The sequence below is a fragment of the Balaenoptera borealis genome, assembly GCF_965194805.1.
Source record: "Balaenoptera borealis genome assembly, chromosome: 10".
Taxonomy (NCBI): Eukaryota; Metazoa; Chordata; class Mammalia; order Artiodactyla; family Balaenopteridae; genus Balaenoptera; species Balaenoptera borealis.
In genome coordinates, this window is record NC_138874.1 from 54,256,859 (window position 1) to 54,274,148 (window position 17,290).

The following is a 17,290-nucleotide window of genomic DNA, read 5'->3' on the forward strand; positions in this document are numbered from 1 at the left end:
CGCAGCACTATTTACAATAACCAAGACATGGAAACAACCTAAATATCCATCGAGAGATGAATGGATAAAGATGTGGTATATGTATACAATGGAATATTACTCAGCCATAAAAAAAATGAAATAATGCCATTTGCAGCAACATGGATGGATCTAGATTTCATACTAAGTGAAGTAAGCCAGAAAGAGAGAAAGACAAATATCATATGATATCATTTACATGTGGAATCTAAAAAAATGATACAAATGAAATGATTTACAAAACAGAAACAGACTCACAGACATAGAAAATAAACTTACGGTTACCAAAGGGGAAAGGGTGGCTGGAGGGATAAATTAGGAGTGTAGGATTAACAGATACGCACTACTATATATAAAACAGAGAAATAACAAGGTCCTACTGTATGCACAGGGAACTATATACAACATCCTGTAATAAACCATAAAGGAAAAGAAAAAAATAATAAAAATTTTAAAAAAACACATGTTCAATCTAATAAAAATTTTAGAAAATCTAAAAGAACAAAAACAAAAAATTATGACCTCGCCCCCCTACCAATGCCAGCAAATGTCAAGGGGGATCCTAGACTTCCACCTGCCTGAGGCTGGAATAAGGCACTCCAATACCTTACTGGGGTGGTGTCACAGAAGGTCAAGCCAGGATTTTCATCCCTCTTGGCTGGTAGTAACCCTCACCCGGCAATGTAATGGAGACCACGTGGGGAGCCTAGACTTCCTTCCACCCCTATCCAACAGTAATGAGAAGCCCGTCACCTTCTGCATTAAAAGAGGCCAAGTAGGGATCCTGGACTTCAGCTCCCAGCTGGCATACCCTCTTGCCCTACCAGGGTAGTGTTAGAGAAGCCAGCTAAAACAGAAGTTTTAAATAACACAATACAAAAATGTTCAGATTTCATCAAAAATCACTCATTATATACAGAACCAGAAATATCTCAAACTGAATGAATATAAGACAATCAATAGATGACAGTCATGTTAGAATTATATGACAAAGATTTTAAAGCAGCCATGATAAAAATGTTTCAGTGAACAATTATGAACACACTTGAATGAAAAGAAAAAGATATAAAATCTCAAGAAAATAAAAGTCTTGGCAAAGAAACAGAAGGTAAAAAGAAGAACCAAATAGAAATTTTAGAACTGAAACTAGAATAACTAGAATTTTAAAATCATGGAATAGGCTCAATAGCAAGGGACAGAGAAAAGAATCAGTGAACAAAGACATAGAAAAATAGAAATTATACAGTCTGAATAACAGACAGAAAGTAGACTGAAAAAACAAAAACTAAACAGAGGCTCATGGACCTGCAGGACATAAAGGATCCACCATTCGTGTCTTCACAGTCCTAGCAGAAAAGAAAGAGGGAGGGGCTGAAAAAGCACTAGAAGAAATCATGGCTAAAAATGTCCCAGGTTTGGCAAGAGACATTAAATCTATAGATTCAATAAGCTGGGAAAACTCCAAACATGATAGAAAAAAATCTACTACAAGACATATCATAATTAAAATTCTAAAAAGTAAAGAAAAGAAAAAATTCTGAAAAGCAGCCCAGGTAAACACCACCTTGCTATAAGGAAAAACATTCCAATTCAAAGGTCAGCGTATTTCTCATCAGAAACCATGGAAGCCAGAAGAAAGTGACAGAATATTTTCCCAGTATAAAAGAAAAGAATTACATATTTACTCAGAACTAGCAAAACTATCCTTCAGGAATGAAGGGGAAGTTGAGACATTCTCACACTGTATATCACTATACACCTATCAGAATGGCCAAGATGAAAAATAGTAACACCACCAAATGCTGACAAGAATCACTCACACTTTGCTGGTGGGAATGTAAAATGTTATAGCTTCTTTGGAAAACAGTTTGGTAGATTTTTTTAAAACTAAACATGCAACTACCAAATGACTCAGACACTGCACCCCTGAGCATTTATCCCAGAGATATGAAGACTTATGTTCACACAAAACCCTATACATGAATGTCTATAGCAGCTTTATTTGTAAGAGCCAAAAAATGGAAACAATCCAGATGTTTTCCAATGGGTGAATGGTTAAACAAATTGTGGCACATCCATACTATGGAACAATACTCACCAATAAAAAGGAGCAAACTACTGATTGATACATGTAATAATCTGAATCTACAGAGCATTAGGCTAAGTAAAAAACACCAATCCCAAAAGATTACATACTGTATGTGAAACCAAGCAGGACCTTGTGGGGCCCTCCTAGGAACAAAAGCCTTTCCGGATCCCCCATTTCTTATTTGTAGGATAAAGGCTTCAGCCTCCTCGATCTTCCCAGGGTTCCAAAGGGCATATTCAAACAGCTACTAATCAGGGAAATAGGGGATGCAGAAACAAAGGAGGAACAATCAAGAAACTATAGTGCAGGGATTAAAGAAGGATCCTGGTTCTTCCTCAAGGAATATATGTTACAAATATCTTTGAGTTCTTTTTTTTTGAAAATTTTTAGTGGAGTATAGTTGATTTACAAATGTTGTGTTAGTTTCTGCTGTATAGCAAAGTGAATCAGTTATACATATATCCACTGTTTTTTAGATTCTTTTCCCATATAGGTCATTACGAGTATTGGGTTCCCTGTGCTATACAGTAGGTCCTTATTAGTTACCTATTTTATATGTAGTAGTATGTATATGTCAATCCCATCTCCCAATTTATCCCTCCCCCGCTCCCTTGAGGTCTTCTGCAGGAAATAAGGCCGGCACCCAGGTGGAGGATGGTAACTTCAGGCTGAGCACAAGATTCCTGGAGCACCGCCCTGTTACCTCACCACCAACCAACCAGAAGAAAGATACACACCCTGCAGCCCTCACCCCAAATTTTGCCTATAAAAACTTCTCCCTGGAAAGAGTTTGAGGTTTTTGAGCACGAGCTGCCTGGTCTCCCTTCTTGGCCCTGCAATAAACATTTCTCTGCTCCAAACTCTGACGTTTCAGTTTGTTTGGCCTCACTGTGTGTCCGGCACACGAACTTTTGTTTGATAACATATATTTCCACTTATATAACATTCTTGAAGTGACAAAACTGTAGAAATGGAAAACAGAAAAGTGGTTATCAGGGGTCAAGGAATGAGTAGGCAGGAAAGAAGTGGGCATCGTTATAAAAGTGCAACGAGAGTGATCCTTGTGGTAATGGAACTATTCTGTATGTAGACTGTATCACTGTCAATATCCTTGTTGTGATATTTCACTTTAGTTTTGCAAAATGTTACTACTGGGCAAAGGGTATACATGATCTCCCTGTATTATTTCTGACAACTGTATGTGAATCTATAATTATCTCAAAATAAAAACTTTAATTAAAAAAAGTAAATCAGGGCTTCCCTGGTGGCACAGTGGTTGAGAGTCTGCCTGCTAATGCAGGGGACACGGGTTCGAGCCCTGGTCTGGGAAGATCCCACATGCCGCGGAGCAGCTGGGCCCGTAAGCCACAACTACTGAGCCTGTGCATCTGGAGCCTGTGCTCCGCAACAAGAGAGGCCGCGATAGTGAGAGGCCCGCGCACCGCGATGAAGAGTGGCCCCCGCTTGCCGCAACTAGAGAAAGCCCTCGCACAGAAACGAAGACCCAACACAGCCAAAAATAAAAAAAATAAAAACGTACATCAGACATACATCTTAGCCACTTCAAAATTTTTCAATAATTGGGATAGATATTAGACAAAAGAGTTGTAAGACAGTCTATTAAAATCTATTTTAGATAATTTTTAAGACAAAAATATCAGTTAGGACTTCCCAGTAAAAATATATACAGACATTAAATAAAAATTAGGTTCTATATCAAAGCCTAAAAATACCTATCACAAGACTATTCATATACCATTACTTCTAATTCAAACTCACTAAAAAATCCTGATTATTAGTTTTCTAGGTGTGACACTATAATATAATAAGACATACACATTTGGTCTTCCTTCTGCTTCTTGACACAGAGCTCCTAAAACCCTTGGAATTTCCTGATTGATGGGGTGAGAGGAACATCTTTCGTTATTCATAAGTCCCTTTTCATCATACCTGAGTTTATGCTAATGAACTGACTTTCTTGAGTTCTGTGAGCCATTCTAGCAAATTATAGAAAACAAGGAGGAGGACACAGGAACCCCCAGGCTGGGCACAGGAGGCTTGAACTCGCAATTGAGAACTGAAGTAGGGGGCAGTCTTGTGGGACTGAGTCCTTAACCTGTGGAGTCTGCACTAACTCCACAAAGTCAGTGTCAGAAGTGTGAGTAGACAGAAACAGAGTTTTCCTTTACTAGGATATTTTAAGCTAGAAGATGGGAGCCCTGAAGAATAAACCAGAAACCTTATTTCAGTTCAGAAGCAAAGAACAAACTATAAACTCATAAACTGGTCCTGTGGTTTATATAAATTAATCACGTGCAAATTTGGTCAATGCGATTAAATTTCCCAAAGTACCATTTCTCCCCTCATTCTGGCTACAAAAATTACTGTCAATATTATTATACAATAATTGTACTTACTTGACTATTGTAGAGTTCTTCTAGAAGAGCTAAGGATCTAATGGATTTTGATCTGCAAATATCCTCCTCTGTAAATTTCTGGATATCTGGATGTACCTTCTGAGTCTGACCCAAGCGCAAAAATCCAATTTTAAACTTTGCTAACTTCAAAAGAATATTGTCAACAGCCGAGTGTGTATAGCTGGTCAACAAAACACTAAAACCACAGGCATAGAGAATTCTTACCTAATAATGAATAAAAGAAAGGAAAACAGCATTACTTTTAACTCCCGATAATTTTTAACATCTATATTTTTTGAATAGAGTTAGAAAACTTAATAGGAAGCATATCTAAGAGCTGAGCCAAGTAACTTGTTAGAAAACTATATAGCCAAAATGTTTTATGAAAATAACATGGCATTATTATCATGTTATTAATGATATGTTAATAATATGTCATAATAGAATTGAATACAAATACACTTTGACTAGTGCCTGGCAGAGTATCAGTCAATAAATATTTGCTGCCATCATTATGATTATTCTAAGACTGCTCAGTAATTTACTGACATGAAAAAAAAATTCAAGAAAACTCTATTTCAACCGCCTCTGTACAACTTATCATTTTTAAAGGGAAGGAAAACATACATATAACAACAACAGAACGAGATTTTAGACAATCTTACATGCAAGATATCTACAAGGTGATTACAACTATTGGTAATTTAGGTTTTCTATTTCTCATGTCACTTTTAGTTTGAAATAAAGGCATTTTGACTTAAAATTCAGCCCTTTTGATATCCAGTATCACATTCTCTGAACCGAGGAGACGCTGATTTAAATATTCAGTTTCTAAGCAAAAGAATAATAACCTTACAAGAGTACATATTGTAGTTGTTTTTCCTGTTCCAGGCATACCCACGATGAGGGTGTAGTCTTTTGAAAGAAGTACCTTTTTCATGGCTTGCCTTTGAGGCTTATTCAAACCTACATTTAAATTTAAAAATAACAGGAAAAAGAGTGTTGAATTTCACTGAGCACCTTAACTATTTTACAAGAAAAGCTGACTCTATTCTAGTCTGTTCTTCAATACGTCTTTTCAAAGTAAGGAAATGTCATGGTGACAGTAAAGGTCACAGGTAAACTAATTCCAAAGAGATGCTGTCTAAAAACTGTAATTACAAGTTTATAAATTATTAAAGGACTTCCCTGGTGGCGCAGTGGTTAACAATCTGCCTGCCAATGCGGGGGACACGGGTTCAAGCCCTGGTCCGGGAAGATCCCACATGACGCCGAGCAACTAAGCCCATGCGCCACAGCTACTGACCCTGTGCTCTAGAGCTCACGAGCCACAGCTACTGAGCCCGTGTGCCACAGCTACTGAAGCCCGGGCACCTAGAGCCCATGCTCCGCAACAAGAGAAGACACAGCAATGAGAAGCCCATGCACCGCAACAAAGAGTAGCCCCCAGCTAGCCGCAGCTAGAGAAAGCCTGTGCGCAGCAACAATAGACCCAACTCAGCCAAAAATAAATAAATAAATAAATTTATTTTTTAAAAAAATTATTAAAATACTAGACTATAATATAGATTAAATTATAAATAGAACCAAGAAAAATTAATGGATGCAGACACGCTGATTATAACATACCTTTTAGAATGCAGGCAACTGTGTCCTTTGCATCATGTGGAAGAACAGAACTGAGGTAGGATATAAACTGCGGTTCGCGAAAGTCAATGATTAAATCTCGAAGTTTTTGGCTGAAAAGAAAAAAAAACTTTTTTTTTTACTCCACGTTCCTTAGGAAAGTGGAGCAAAATTCAGATTCATTTATTGTTACAAACCTGGCATAAGTATTTTCCATCAGTTTAGAAAGATTTCCTAATGGGGTATCTATATCACAATGTTTTTCTTCCTGGTCCAATCTGAACAAAGTTGATTCTGGGAGTCCTGACAAGTTCCTAAAACAGCAAACAGATGTACATGAATGTTTTTCATTTAACATAGTCAGTGGGTCCGTATAAGAAATATGCTGCTTTCTGCTAAAAGAGTAAATGATCCAGAATTGCTATTAAAATGGCTACCAGCCCCTAATACATACTTGCCAACCAAAGACAGGATGAGGCCCTGGATTGGTGGGAAAAGGGAGAAGGGGAAGGCACAAGGCACCAAAGTCAAAGCAGTTTAATAATCGGGAACCTACAACATTTGCTAACAACTCACCTGGACCTGGGCAAGTTCGACCTGGGCAATTCAGCCTGGGCTCACCACCCCAGAAGGATCCTGAGCATATGGCTCCTCCCTCCCCCAGCCTGGAGTACAGGTCTCTTTCCCGACAGCTTCTCCCACTCCTCTGTCAGCCCCTAAACCATGATGTTCCCTAGGTCCCCTCCCTGGTTCTGTGTACTCTTCTTTCTTGTCATTTTCCCTCTGGTCCCATGCCCCCACGTGGGTCTAAATCCCAACTCTACATCTTCAGGCCTGACCTCACATTCCTCTCCCACCCTGTTTCTCACCCAGGCTTCAGGTTTGGATATCCAGCAAGCAGCAAGATATTTATTTGCACTTAGTTAAAACCCAGGCTACGAAAGTTCAGTTTTTCAGAACTGAACAACTCTTTATCCCTGCTGAACCCGATCCTTCTTCTGTGGTCCTGACCTCAGTTAATGGCTCTTGCACCTACACAGCTGTCTTGATCCTTCCCTCTCCCTCACTCTCTTCCAACCCTGCATACTCGAGCAGGATCCCATGTCAGACAGTTTCACTTTCTAAATACTTCTCAAAGCCATTCCACCTTCTCTGTCAAAACTACCCTGCCCTCAATCCCCTCAAGCCTGGGCCACTACAACAGGTGCCTGACTTCTCGGCTTTCAGTTTTGCCTCCATTAATTAACTCTATGCTCCGCAGTGCGTCCACAGAAAAATGCAAATCTGATTATTATCATTCTTCTGTTTAAAACTCTTCAGTACATCTGAAAAAGTAAAGTCAAAACTTCTTAATATGGTATATAAGACCTTCTATGACCTGACCTCTCCAATCATTCCCTTCTTTATCTTTTACATTCCAGAAACTAATTATTACCTGTACTTTCCTGAACACTCCACTTCACACCATCAGGTCTTTCCACACCCTGTTCCCTCTGTTTGATATACTCCTCTCACACTGCTTCATCAGGCTAACTTATTCACCCACAGGGTGAAGATCTGGAATGACCTTTTTCACAAAGCCTTCCCTGAGCCTCCTAAAACTGGGTTAAATGCCTCTCCTCTGTGTTCCCATCAATTCAAACACTTGTCATATTAGACCAAAAACATATTTATTTATTTGTTACCCACAAGACTATGAGTTCCTCAAGGGTTTACAAAGCACCTAATACATGTTAGGTGCCAAATAAATACCTCAAAGGACTGACTGCAGGGATTCCTAAGAAACAACAGAAATATCACAGCTGATACTCCAATATCATGAAACCTAGGCTAGGACTGGTTAAGGCTTAACTAGGATTACTGATTAGCAGAGAGCAAGCCTGGACATTTCCACTGCATCCCAATTACTGATCTCCACCCACTAAGAAACGTGACGCATGCCGGCACTTAAATGCAAGAAAGGCTGGGGGTCCAGGAAGAAGGGAATATGGATATTAACGAACATGGATATTAGTTTCTACCACAAATTTTCATACCGACTTTTCTATTTACTTAATATTATTCTTTAAATTAACTCACTTTGTTTTAAGTTATACTTTATAAGTATGAAGTATTTACAACTATAAATGGAAAAAAGCATCTTCTTTAGAAAAAGGAGGGCTTCCCTGGTGGCGCAGTGGTTAAGAATCCACCTGCCAACACAGGGGACACGGGTTCGATCCTTGATCTGGGAAGATCCCACATGCCGCGAAGCAACTAAGCCCGTGCGCCACAACTACTGAGCCTGCACTCTAGAGCCCGCAAGCCACAACTGCTTAGCCCGCGTGCCACAACTACTGAAGCCTGCACACCTAGAGCCCGTGCTTCGCAACAAGAGAAGCCACCGCAATGAGAAGCCCGCACACCACAACGAAGAGTAGCCCCGGCTCGCCGCAACTAGAGAAAGCCCACACGCAGCAACAAAGACCCAACGCAGACAAAAAATAATAAAAATAATAACAATAATAATAAAATTATAAAAAATAAAATATTTTTTAAAAAAGGAGAGAATGAAATGGTGAGTGCCCGGAGTACTAAGAAGGAGAAATAAGCTTTACAGCCAACACAGGGCGTCTGTCCTGCCTGCTGTACACATGGTTGTGAGAATCTGATAAGATTAAGTCCACATTAGCACTATGGAATGGAATGTACTAAACAAAAGTTTAGCAGTTGGATAATTGCTAAATGCCACTGAACTCTACGTTTAAAATGGTTAATGGTTAATTTCATGTTATGTGAATTTTATCTAAATTTTTTTTAAAAGGCATGGAGTACTGGTACATGCCACTACATGAAGATGAACCTCAAAAACAGTATGCTAAGTGAAAAAAGCCAGTCACAAAAGACTACATATTGTATGATCCCATTTATGTGAAATGTTCAGAAGAGGCAAATCTCTAAAGACAGAAAGGGAATTGGTGGTTGCCTAGGGCAGGGGGAGTGACTACAGGATACAGGGAGTCTTTTGGGGGTGATGAATAAGCTCTAAAATTGATTTTAGTGCTGACTGCACAGCTCTGTGAATATACTAAACATCACTGAATTATACACTTTAAATGGATGAACCGTATGGTATAGGTTTACATATCAATAAAGCTTTACCCCCCCACCCAAAAAGGGAACATTTCATTACCTGTCTAATAAACAGGTTACAGTTGTCATGTTAATCTCCTTCATGTACCCCCTAGACAAAGCAAACAATGTTCTCTCTTCTCCACTTAAAATAATTCTGTCACCTGCCATTAGATTTGTGATAGGCATGGCACCATGTTTATGTTGGAAATTATGTAAATATTGTCCATCACAAACTGTCTTTACATGTTCTGTTCTAATCAGGTTCCTAATGCAGCTGCCACTCTCCTCCCTATGAAAGAGAAAGAAAAAGAGAAATTAGTTTTAAAATAATCTCTCAGGACTTCCCTGGCAGTCCAGTGGTTAAGACTCGTGCTTCCACTGTAGGGGGCACAGGTTTGATCCCTGGTCGGGGAACTAAGATCCTGCATGCATGCGACAAGGCCAAAAAAAAAAAAAAAAAAATCTCTCATCACCAGGTCTCTAGACAGGTGCGAGGGAGCACCTCCCTTGTTGCACCCACAGTCTGGGATTTGTTTTTGTTAAATATTTATTTATTTATTTAGCTGCATCAGGTCTTAATTGCGGCCTGCGGGCTTCTCTCTAGTTGTGGCGTGCGGGCTCTAGAGCACTCGGGCTTAGTTGTCCTGAGGCATGTGGGATCTTAGTTCCCAGACCAGGGATTGAACCCAAATCCCCTGCATTGGAAGGCGAATTCTTAACCACTGGACCACCAGGGAAGTCCCTGAGATTTCTGAACAACATGCATATCAGCACTGTGATTCTTGACTGACACCCCACCTCCTGTGCTGATACACATGTAACACTACAGAAGACAAATCGTAATAACCTGACTCTGAACCTGAAGTGAAGAAAGTAGTTAATGTATTTCTTTAGTGTTTACAAGAGAATTTATAATTATTGCTACTAAAACAATGGCAAGCAAATTGATAAGTCCACTGCCTCTTAGAAGTAAGCATTAAGCATTTACAATCTCTCAGGCATTACTATTATACTACAGAAGCTTCCTGGCGCGTACACTGGACGTATTGACTGTACTTATGTAGTCTATTGAAAACGACTTAAACTTTCTCCACTGTAATGGTGCCTTGTGTTAAAGTCTAGTATTAAGGAAATAACAATCTAAGGTCTAAAGTCACATTATTATCAATATTCATTCTGGAAAGAAAGAAATGGATCAAAAGCAACTAAATATTACATAAAGAAATATACTATGCAAAGATATACAAAGTTATAACTTCACAAGTAACTTGTAAAAAAACGGATCTCACAAAATACAATATTGACCCACTTTAGAAAATGTGAATCTCTACCAAAACTTACAAAAATAAAGACTTTCAAAATGCTAGTATTTAAAATATTAAGTAAAACTTCATTAATTTCCACTGTACCAATATGCTAAAATTCACCTTATGATATACTCAAGTTTATAGTCTTTTCACTGATGAAAAAGGATTTAATTTCACTAGTAATTTTTTAAGTAAGATTTCTTGAGGTTTATTTATTTACCTATTTGTGTATTTATTTATCTATTTTGGCCGTGCCACATGGCATGCGGGATCTCAGTCGTCCGCCCGACCCACCCCCCAAGGAGTGGAAGCGCAGAGTCTTAACCGCTGGACCGCCAGAGAAGTCCCGAGGTATATTTAATCTACTGAAAATAACAATGGTGCTCTACTTAGAAACAATTCACTGACAGCCATCTGGAGTTGGCATGAATATATGAAACTGCATGGCTTTAACATGCTACATAACCTGTGTTTGTCATGAATTACAAATTTCATACCGCTGGCTAATCCAAATTAGTGAAGTTTTACTGTTATTAAATGGACCACTTACATATCTGAAGCAGGCGTTAACCATATAGTTTGGTAATTTTTTGTATTATGCTTTGACTGTGACTCCAGGGTTAACATTAGACACCAAAGGCTGAAATACTCTAAGTGTTTAAGTTTTAGATGCTGGGTTTCTTCTTTTATTTTGGGCTGCATGCTGGTCGGGACTGAACTGTCATCCATCTGTTGTTCAACCGCTCTAAAGATAAAGCTCCAAGTTAGAGATGCATATGAAACATTTCACTGACTGGTTATGAAATGAGGTATTTCTAAAATAAACACACATATATGATAATCATCATAACTTATAACCACAGCCCCTAATTTTCTTTAAAAGTGATTTCAACATTTCATAAGCCAAATGGCTTTTTACAAAACAAAATGCACTAGAAACTCAATACTGCATTATTTTGCCTTGAATGACTGTTCCCCTAACAAGTGCTGACGTTTCGTTATAGTCCAGTATTCATTCCTATATGTAGCAAGTTTCGGCTTTTTGTAGGACTGCATTTCTCAAAATCCCAATATTTGTACATCCAGCTGTGTGCCACTAAGAAAGTCAACATAAAAACATGGAGAACCAGGCGGAGTATCAATTTTGCTTAATATTAATTTTGAATTTTTATATAGAAACAAATACATTATAGGATAGCATACAAAACATGGAGAGTAAAACTTAAGAGTTCAAAAATATGTGCTTGTACTATAGGCCCAGATTTCCCACAGTTCACGGTCTCTGCCATTAAGAGATCTTTTGATACGATACAGTTGACCCTTGAACAACATGGGACTGAACTCTATGGGTCCACTTATACGTGGACTTTTTTCAATAGTAAATACTACAGTACTAAATGATCTGAGGTTGGCTAAATACAGGAATGTGGAGGAACCTTGTACATGGAGGGCCACCTATAAGTTATTCTAAGATTTTCAACTGCAGGGAGGGTTGCCACCCCCAACCCCAGTGTTGTTCAAGGGTCAACTGTACTTTTAAAACTCCTTTATGTGAATTTTCAGGCTGATTTAGAACTTTGGTTCTGATTTGATCTTGTTTCCTAGTCTGAATTTACATCTAACTACCTTCTTGTTTCCTCCAAAATTCTCACTGGCTATGAAGGTGTAAATACATATGATTGCTCACAAGAAAGCTAATAAACTTCCCATATGTAGAAAAATAGACATATATAAATAAGACAAGTCTAATGAATCATATCAAAGTGTCTGGAAGAACAAATTTCCCTATTTTGAACTACAAAAGGTTTGAAATTAAAACATCAACTAGGAAAGGGAAGATTTCTTGAAATATCATTTAAGAAAAGCTGTATTCACAATGCCTATACTACATTTTTCTTAAATAGGTTCCATAAGTTCTACAATTATTTCATTTCCCCAGAAACTATATGCAGCAAGATGAAAATATTCACTTTTGGAAAAAGTTTTAAAAGCATTCTATTTCTCCAAGGAAATAGGTTTGTTATATAATATGAACTAGCTGTGTTTGTTTTTTTTTTTCTATTCCCTTTGTTTTAAATAACCAAAATGAAACCATCAATGCCAGACCAGCCAACAATGTTAAATCATTCTGAGTTGAATACTTACTTAACTGGAATTAATACTTTTGGAAGACAGTGTGTTTACCTGCTATAAAGAGCACAGTTGCCCATCTGTGAACAATATTTACAGGTCTGCTGTTCCTCAATTATTTGTGGCAAAGGAGCAAGCTTTGTCTTCTCCTCTCCAGTAGCAGATTTGTTAATACGATGAAACAAAGAAAATGCCATCTGGTTTCTTAGCCTTAATAATTCTATAAGGGAAAAAAGGATGGGTGTTTTTAAAGAATTAAGTAAAGTTTATTATATATCTTTTCCATTATATATAACTTTTAGATTCAAAAACATAAAAAAGGAAAGAACAACATTCATATTTCCCACTATACTAAAATAACCACTGATAACATTTTGGTATATCTCCTTCAATTTTTGTTCACTTGATAAGTTCTTTGATTAACCATGAATCTCATAAGTAGTAAATATTGTGAAGCTCGTGTCTTATTGGCTGAATGCTAAGGACAAATACAGCTATCCAGAGTGTCTTGAATGTAAGACAGCAAGTTTAAAATAAAGTTTTATATAGTAAAATATTTTTAATTTATTTTTTTAATGTATAGTTGATTTACAATGTTGTGTTAATTTCCACTGTACAGCAAAATGATTCAGTTATACATATATATACATTCTTTTTCATATTCTTTTCCATTATGGTTTATCACAGGATACTGAATATAGTTCCCTGTGCCATACAGTAGGACCTTATTGTTTATCCATTCTATATATAATACTTTGCATCTGCTAATCCCAAACTAAATGTCCATTGACAGATGACTACATAAAGAAGATGCGGGGCTTCCCTGGTGGCGCAGTGGTTAAGAATCCACCTGCCAATGCACGGGACACCCTGGTCCGGGAAGATCCCACATGCCGCGGAGCAACTAAGCCCGTGTGCCACAACTACTGAGCCTGCACTCTAGAGCCCACAAGCCACAACTACTGAGCCTGTGTGCCACAACTACTGAAGCCCGCGTGCCTACAGCCCATGCTCCACAACAAGAGAAGCCACTGCAATGAGAAGCCCGTGCACCACAACGAAGAGTAGCCCCCGCTCGCCACAACCAGAGAAAAGCCGGCGCACAGCAACAAAGACCCAACACAACCAAAAATAAAATAAATAAAATTAAAGAAGATGTGATACACACACACACACATTGAATACTACTCAGCCGTAAAAAAAGAATGAAATAATGCCATTTGCAGCAATGTGGATGGACCTAGAAATTATCATACTAAGTGAAGTGAGTCAGACAGAGAAAGACCAATACCATATGATATCACTTACTATGGAATCTAAAATATGACCTAAATGAGCTTATGTAGTAAAAAGGTTAATAGTGTTTTCAACTATACAGTATATTGTTCAAATTCTTTTTTTTTTTTTGGCCACGCCGCACGGCTTCCAGGATCCCAGTTTCCCGATGAGGGATTGAACCCAGGCCCTCAGCAGTGCAAGCAGGGAGCTCTAACCACTAAACTACCAGGGAGTTCCCTAAAATTCTTTTTTTTAAAAAAGTACCACAACTTACCAATTACAACCTGTTTAGGCCTAGCAATTGTCAGGTATCAATGTGTGTCACCAAAAATTGAAGGAAAAAACAAACCAACAAAACCCAGAGAAGTAAAATTGAGAGAAAACAGCTCAACCTCTTTTATCGAGATGGTTGGCAGGTACAGGATACATCTGGCCGGTCTTCAGGTAGAGAAGCAGGCCAGCCTCTGGATCAGCTCTCCTCTCTTGGCTTAGCAGTGTGTACAGAACAAGCTGTGAAAACATGGTATATTTCATCAAATAAAACTTTAACTTTCTATATTTCCATACATGTTTTTCAATCAATACATACTGTAATTTTAAAATCAAAAGGTGAATCAAGCTATTTCCATTTTGAAAATAACATGATCCAAATTTAGTAAAGGTAATACAATAAATTCAAAGTCAAATATTTAATTTCCACAAAACATAGTATATGCTTCTCAGTTTTACACAGACAAAAAAGAAATATTTAGAATTTTTCTTAGACGGTAAATAATCTCCAATAAGTTAAAGAGGGAAACTAATCAAGCTATGTTTTACATTTTGAAGTTGTCTTCAGACACTATTTTCCCTGTTTAAAATAAGTGGATTAAACACTAAAATGCATATTATTTATGTCATAGTTACTGTGACAACTAAATGAGACTAACTCTACTAACAGTTTACTGGTTTTTTTCCAGAGCAGAAGGGAGCATTAAGTGCTTTAAGTTTATGTGGCGCTCTTCAGAGAAACCATCTAAGACAAGTTAGAAGTAGCTCCTTTAGTTCATGGAAACACCTTAGCAGAAACATTTGAGCCTATGTAGCATGTGTTGGGATGTCTTCTTCTAAGCACTCCATTTGTGTTGCCTGATACAGCATAAGTAACCAAATAAAACTTTTAAAAATTAAAATGAACTCATAAATGACAGGGTGGAGCCTTGGGGCTGTGGGCCAAGAAAGTCAACCCAAACTAATGGCCATCTATGTTAAGTTTTTCCCTTCACGGGCACTGAGGCAGAAAGAGGAGGATTCTGCTTCTGGGACTTATTAAAAGGAAAAAATATCTGAAATGAAATTCCCTTCATATTATGATAAAAGGAAGACAGACTGAAATTTTACAACACTGTTATAATCCAACTATATCACAAGTGAAATAGGTTTCTGTGAGCTGGTTTAGAGATCACAGCTCCATATAATATTTTTCCTTTAGAAAATGTGTTTCAGAGGGACTTCCCTGGTGGTCCACTGGTTAAGACTCCACACTCCCAATGCAAGGGGCACCGGTTTGATCCCTGATCAGGGAACAGAGATCCCACATGCCACACAGCACAGCCAAAAAAAAAAAAAAACAAGAAAATGTTTCTAATGTCACATTACTGACTTAGAAATGAATTTTTAGAACACAATCCATTTATAAAATAAAGATCTTCCTTAACTGAAGTTAGTTTATAACATAAGCTTTTTCTGTATTACCAAAGTGAGAAGTCAAATCTCCTAAAAGGTATATGTATACATATAGCTGATTCACTTTGTTATACAGCAGAAACTAACACAACAATGTAAAGCAATTATACTACAATAAAGATGTTAAAAAATATACATATACATAACAAAAAAAAGGAAGTGATTTAAAACCTTTAATGAAAAATTATACCTGGATTTAATATTCTTTTGCTTATGCACTAGTAATTATATTCATTAAAGTTTTAATTTGAAGCAAAAAAAAAAAAAATTTCCTAAAAGGGGAAATTTATGTCTTTCCTCATCCATAATATCTATCTATCTATCTATATATCTCAATGAATGACTATAATTATTCTTTCAATATCTCCTTGTTTCTTGCACAATGAATATGCAATATGCACTCTAATATATTTGTTTGAGCCTTGCCCAAATCATTTTTCCTGTTTTTAAATATGATAAACACCACTGTATTCTTAAAAGTTCTTCTTGCAGCTTCTCTTCTTGCAAAGATAAAAGTTCCAACTGAACAAAATTAAATACAGTAATATTCTTTGCCTTGAAGGCACTATAATTTAGAGCAGTGGCCTTAGAAGAAAGGTCTTTAAATCTAGACCACTTTAGATGCTGAAATGCTTTTGTATTTCTCTTCCTTTTAGCACTCAGAAGTGATTTCAAACAAACTTGTCCTTAAAAACACAAGTAAAAATTTTCAGCCTCATGTACACAAAACACATTTCTTCAAATCTTTGACTTCAAAAATGGCTTTTCTTGGGCTTCCCTGGTGGCGCAGCGGTTAAGAATCCGCCTGCCAATTCAGGGGACATGGGTTCGAGCCCTGGTCCGGGAAGATCCCACATGCTGCAGAGCAACTAAGCCCAGGCACTACAACTACTGAGCCTGCATTCTAGGGCCCGCGAGCCACAGCTACTGAGCCCATGCACCACAACTACTGAAGCCTGCGTGCCTAGAGCCCGTGCTCCACAACAAGAGAAGCCACTGCAATGAGAAGCCTGTCGACGCAACTAGAGAAAGCCGGCGCGCAGCAATGAAGACCCAATGCAGCCAAAAATAAATAAATAAAATAAAAAATTTAAAAAATAGATTTTCTTCTATCTAGGCATGATTTTCCTTTCTCAAGAAGGCTTTAATCTAGCCAAGTCTTTGTTCATAACTTCAGCCATTTCTGTTTTACCAAAGTGAAAAATTCAAGTCTTCTGATAGGGGAAGCCTAATTTTTCCTCTACCTCCAGTATCTGTAAAACCCAATGATAGGTGAAACAACAAGGTTACCCTATTTTTCATTCCCAAATGGAAAAGCTTTTGTGAGAACCTTTGGTGTTTGGTACACAATTAAGAATGGCAAGAAAGATTTAATAAGGGAAGATCTTGTTAATCCCTGATTATACGATTCAGTACTTTGAATCTGAACCTATTTTACATAAAGTCTGCTGAAATAAAGTGTGAAATTCCATGGGCAAAAGGAAATTTAAGTTATATTACAAATGCTATGTTATTTGTTATATTATTTATTCCTTTAATACTTATTATACCATAAAAATACAATAATGTTACTACTTTTAGTTTTA

At 37.6% G+C, this 17,290-nt stretch overlaps 1 protein-coding gene and 1 long non-coding RNA gene across 5 annotated transcripts in view; one reads left to right on the forward strand and one right to left on the reverse strand.

Annotated features, from left to right (window-relative positions):
* Positions 1 to 14,360, forward strand: part of LOC309636265 — a 30,418-nt gene extending 16,058 nt beyond the window's left edge. Inside the window, exons 2-3 of the long non-coding RNA XR_014249343.1 lie at positions 10,849 to 10,922; positions 13,495 to 14,360. This is a non-coding gene — a long non-coding RNA (uncharacterized lncRNA). The remainder of the gene's footprint in view (positions 1 to 10,848; positions 10,923 to 13,494) is intronic.
* Positions 1 to 17,290, reverse strand: part of LOC309636230 (solute carrier family 25 member 16) — an 88,733-nt gene that overhangs the window by 7,791 nt on the left and 63,652 nt on the right. For 3 of the 4 annotated variants that reach the window (XR_014249318.1, XM_082408584.1, XM_082408583.1), the window contains exons 14-21: positions 14,372 to 14,489; positions 12,756 to 12,921; positions 11,122 to 11,316; positions 9,323 to 9,553; positions 6,348 to 6,464; positions 6,154 to 6,263; positions 5,376 to 5,490; positions 4,525 to 4,744 (exon numbers count right to left, since the gene is read on the reverse strand). Coding sequence is in view for 3 of the 4 variants with exons in the window: in XM_082408584.1 (XP_082264710.1) it covers positions 4,525 to 4,744; positions 5,376 to 5,490; positions 6,154 to 6,263; positions 6,348 to 6,464; positions 9,323 to 9,553; positions 11,122 to 11,316; positions 12,756 to 12,921; positions 14,372 to 14,489 (1,272 nt within the window). In the remaining variant the exon portion in view is untranslated. Of the gene's footprint in view, positions 1 to 4,524; positions 4,750 to 5,375; positions 5,491 to 6,153; positions 6,264 to 6,347; positions 6,465 to 9,322; positions 9,554 to 11,121; positions 11,317 to 12,755; positions 12,922 to 14,371; positions 14,490 to 17,290 lie in introns of all 4 variants that reach the window. The other variant, XM_082408582.1, reaches the window with a different exon arrangement.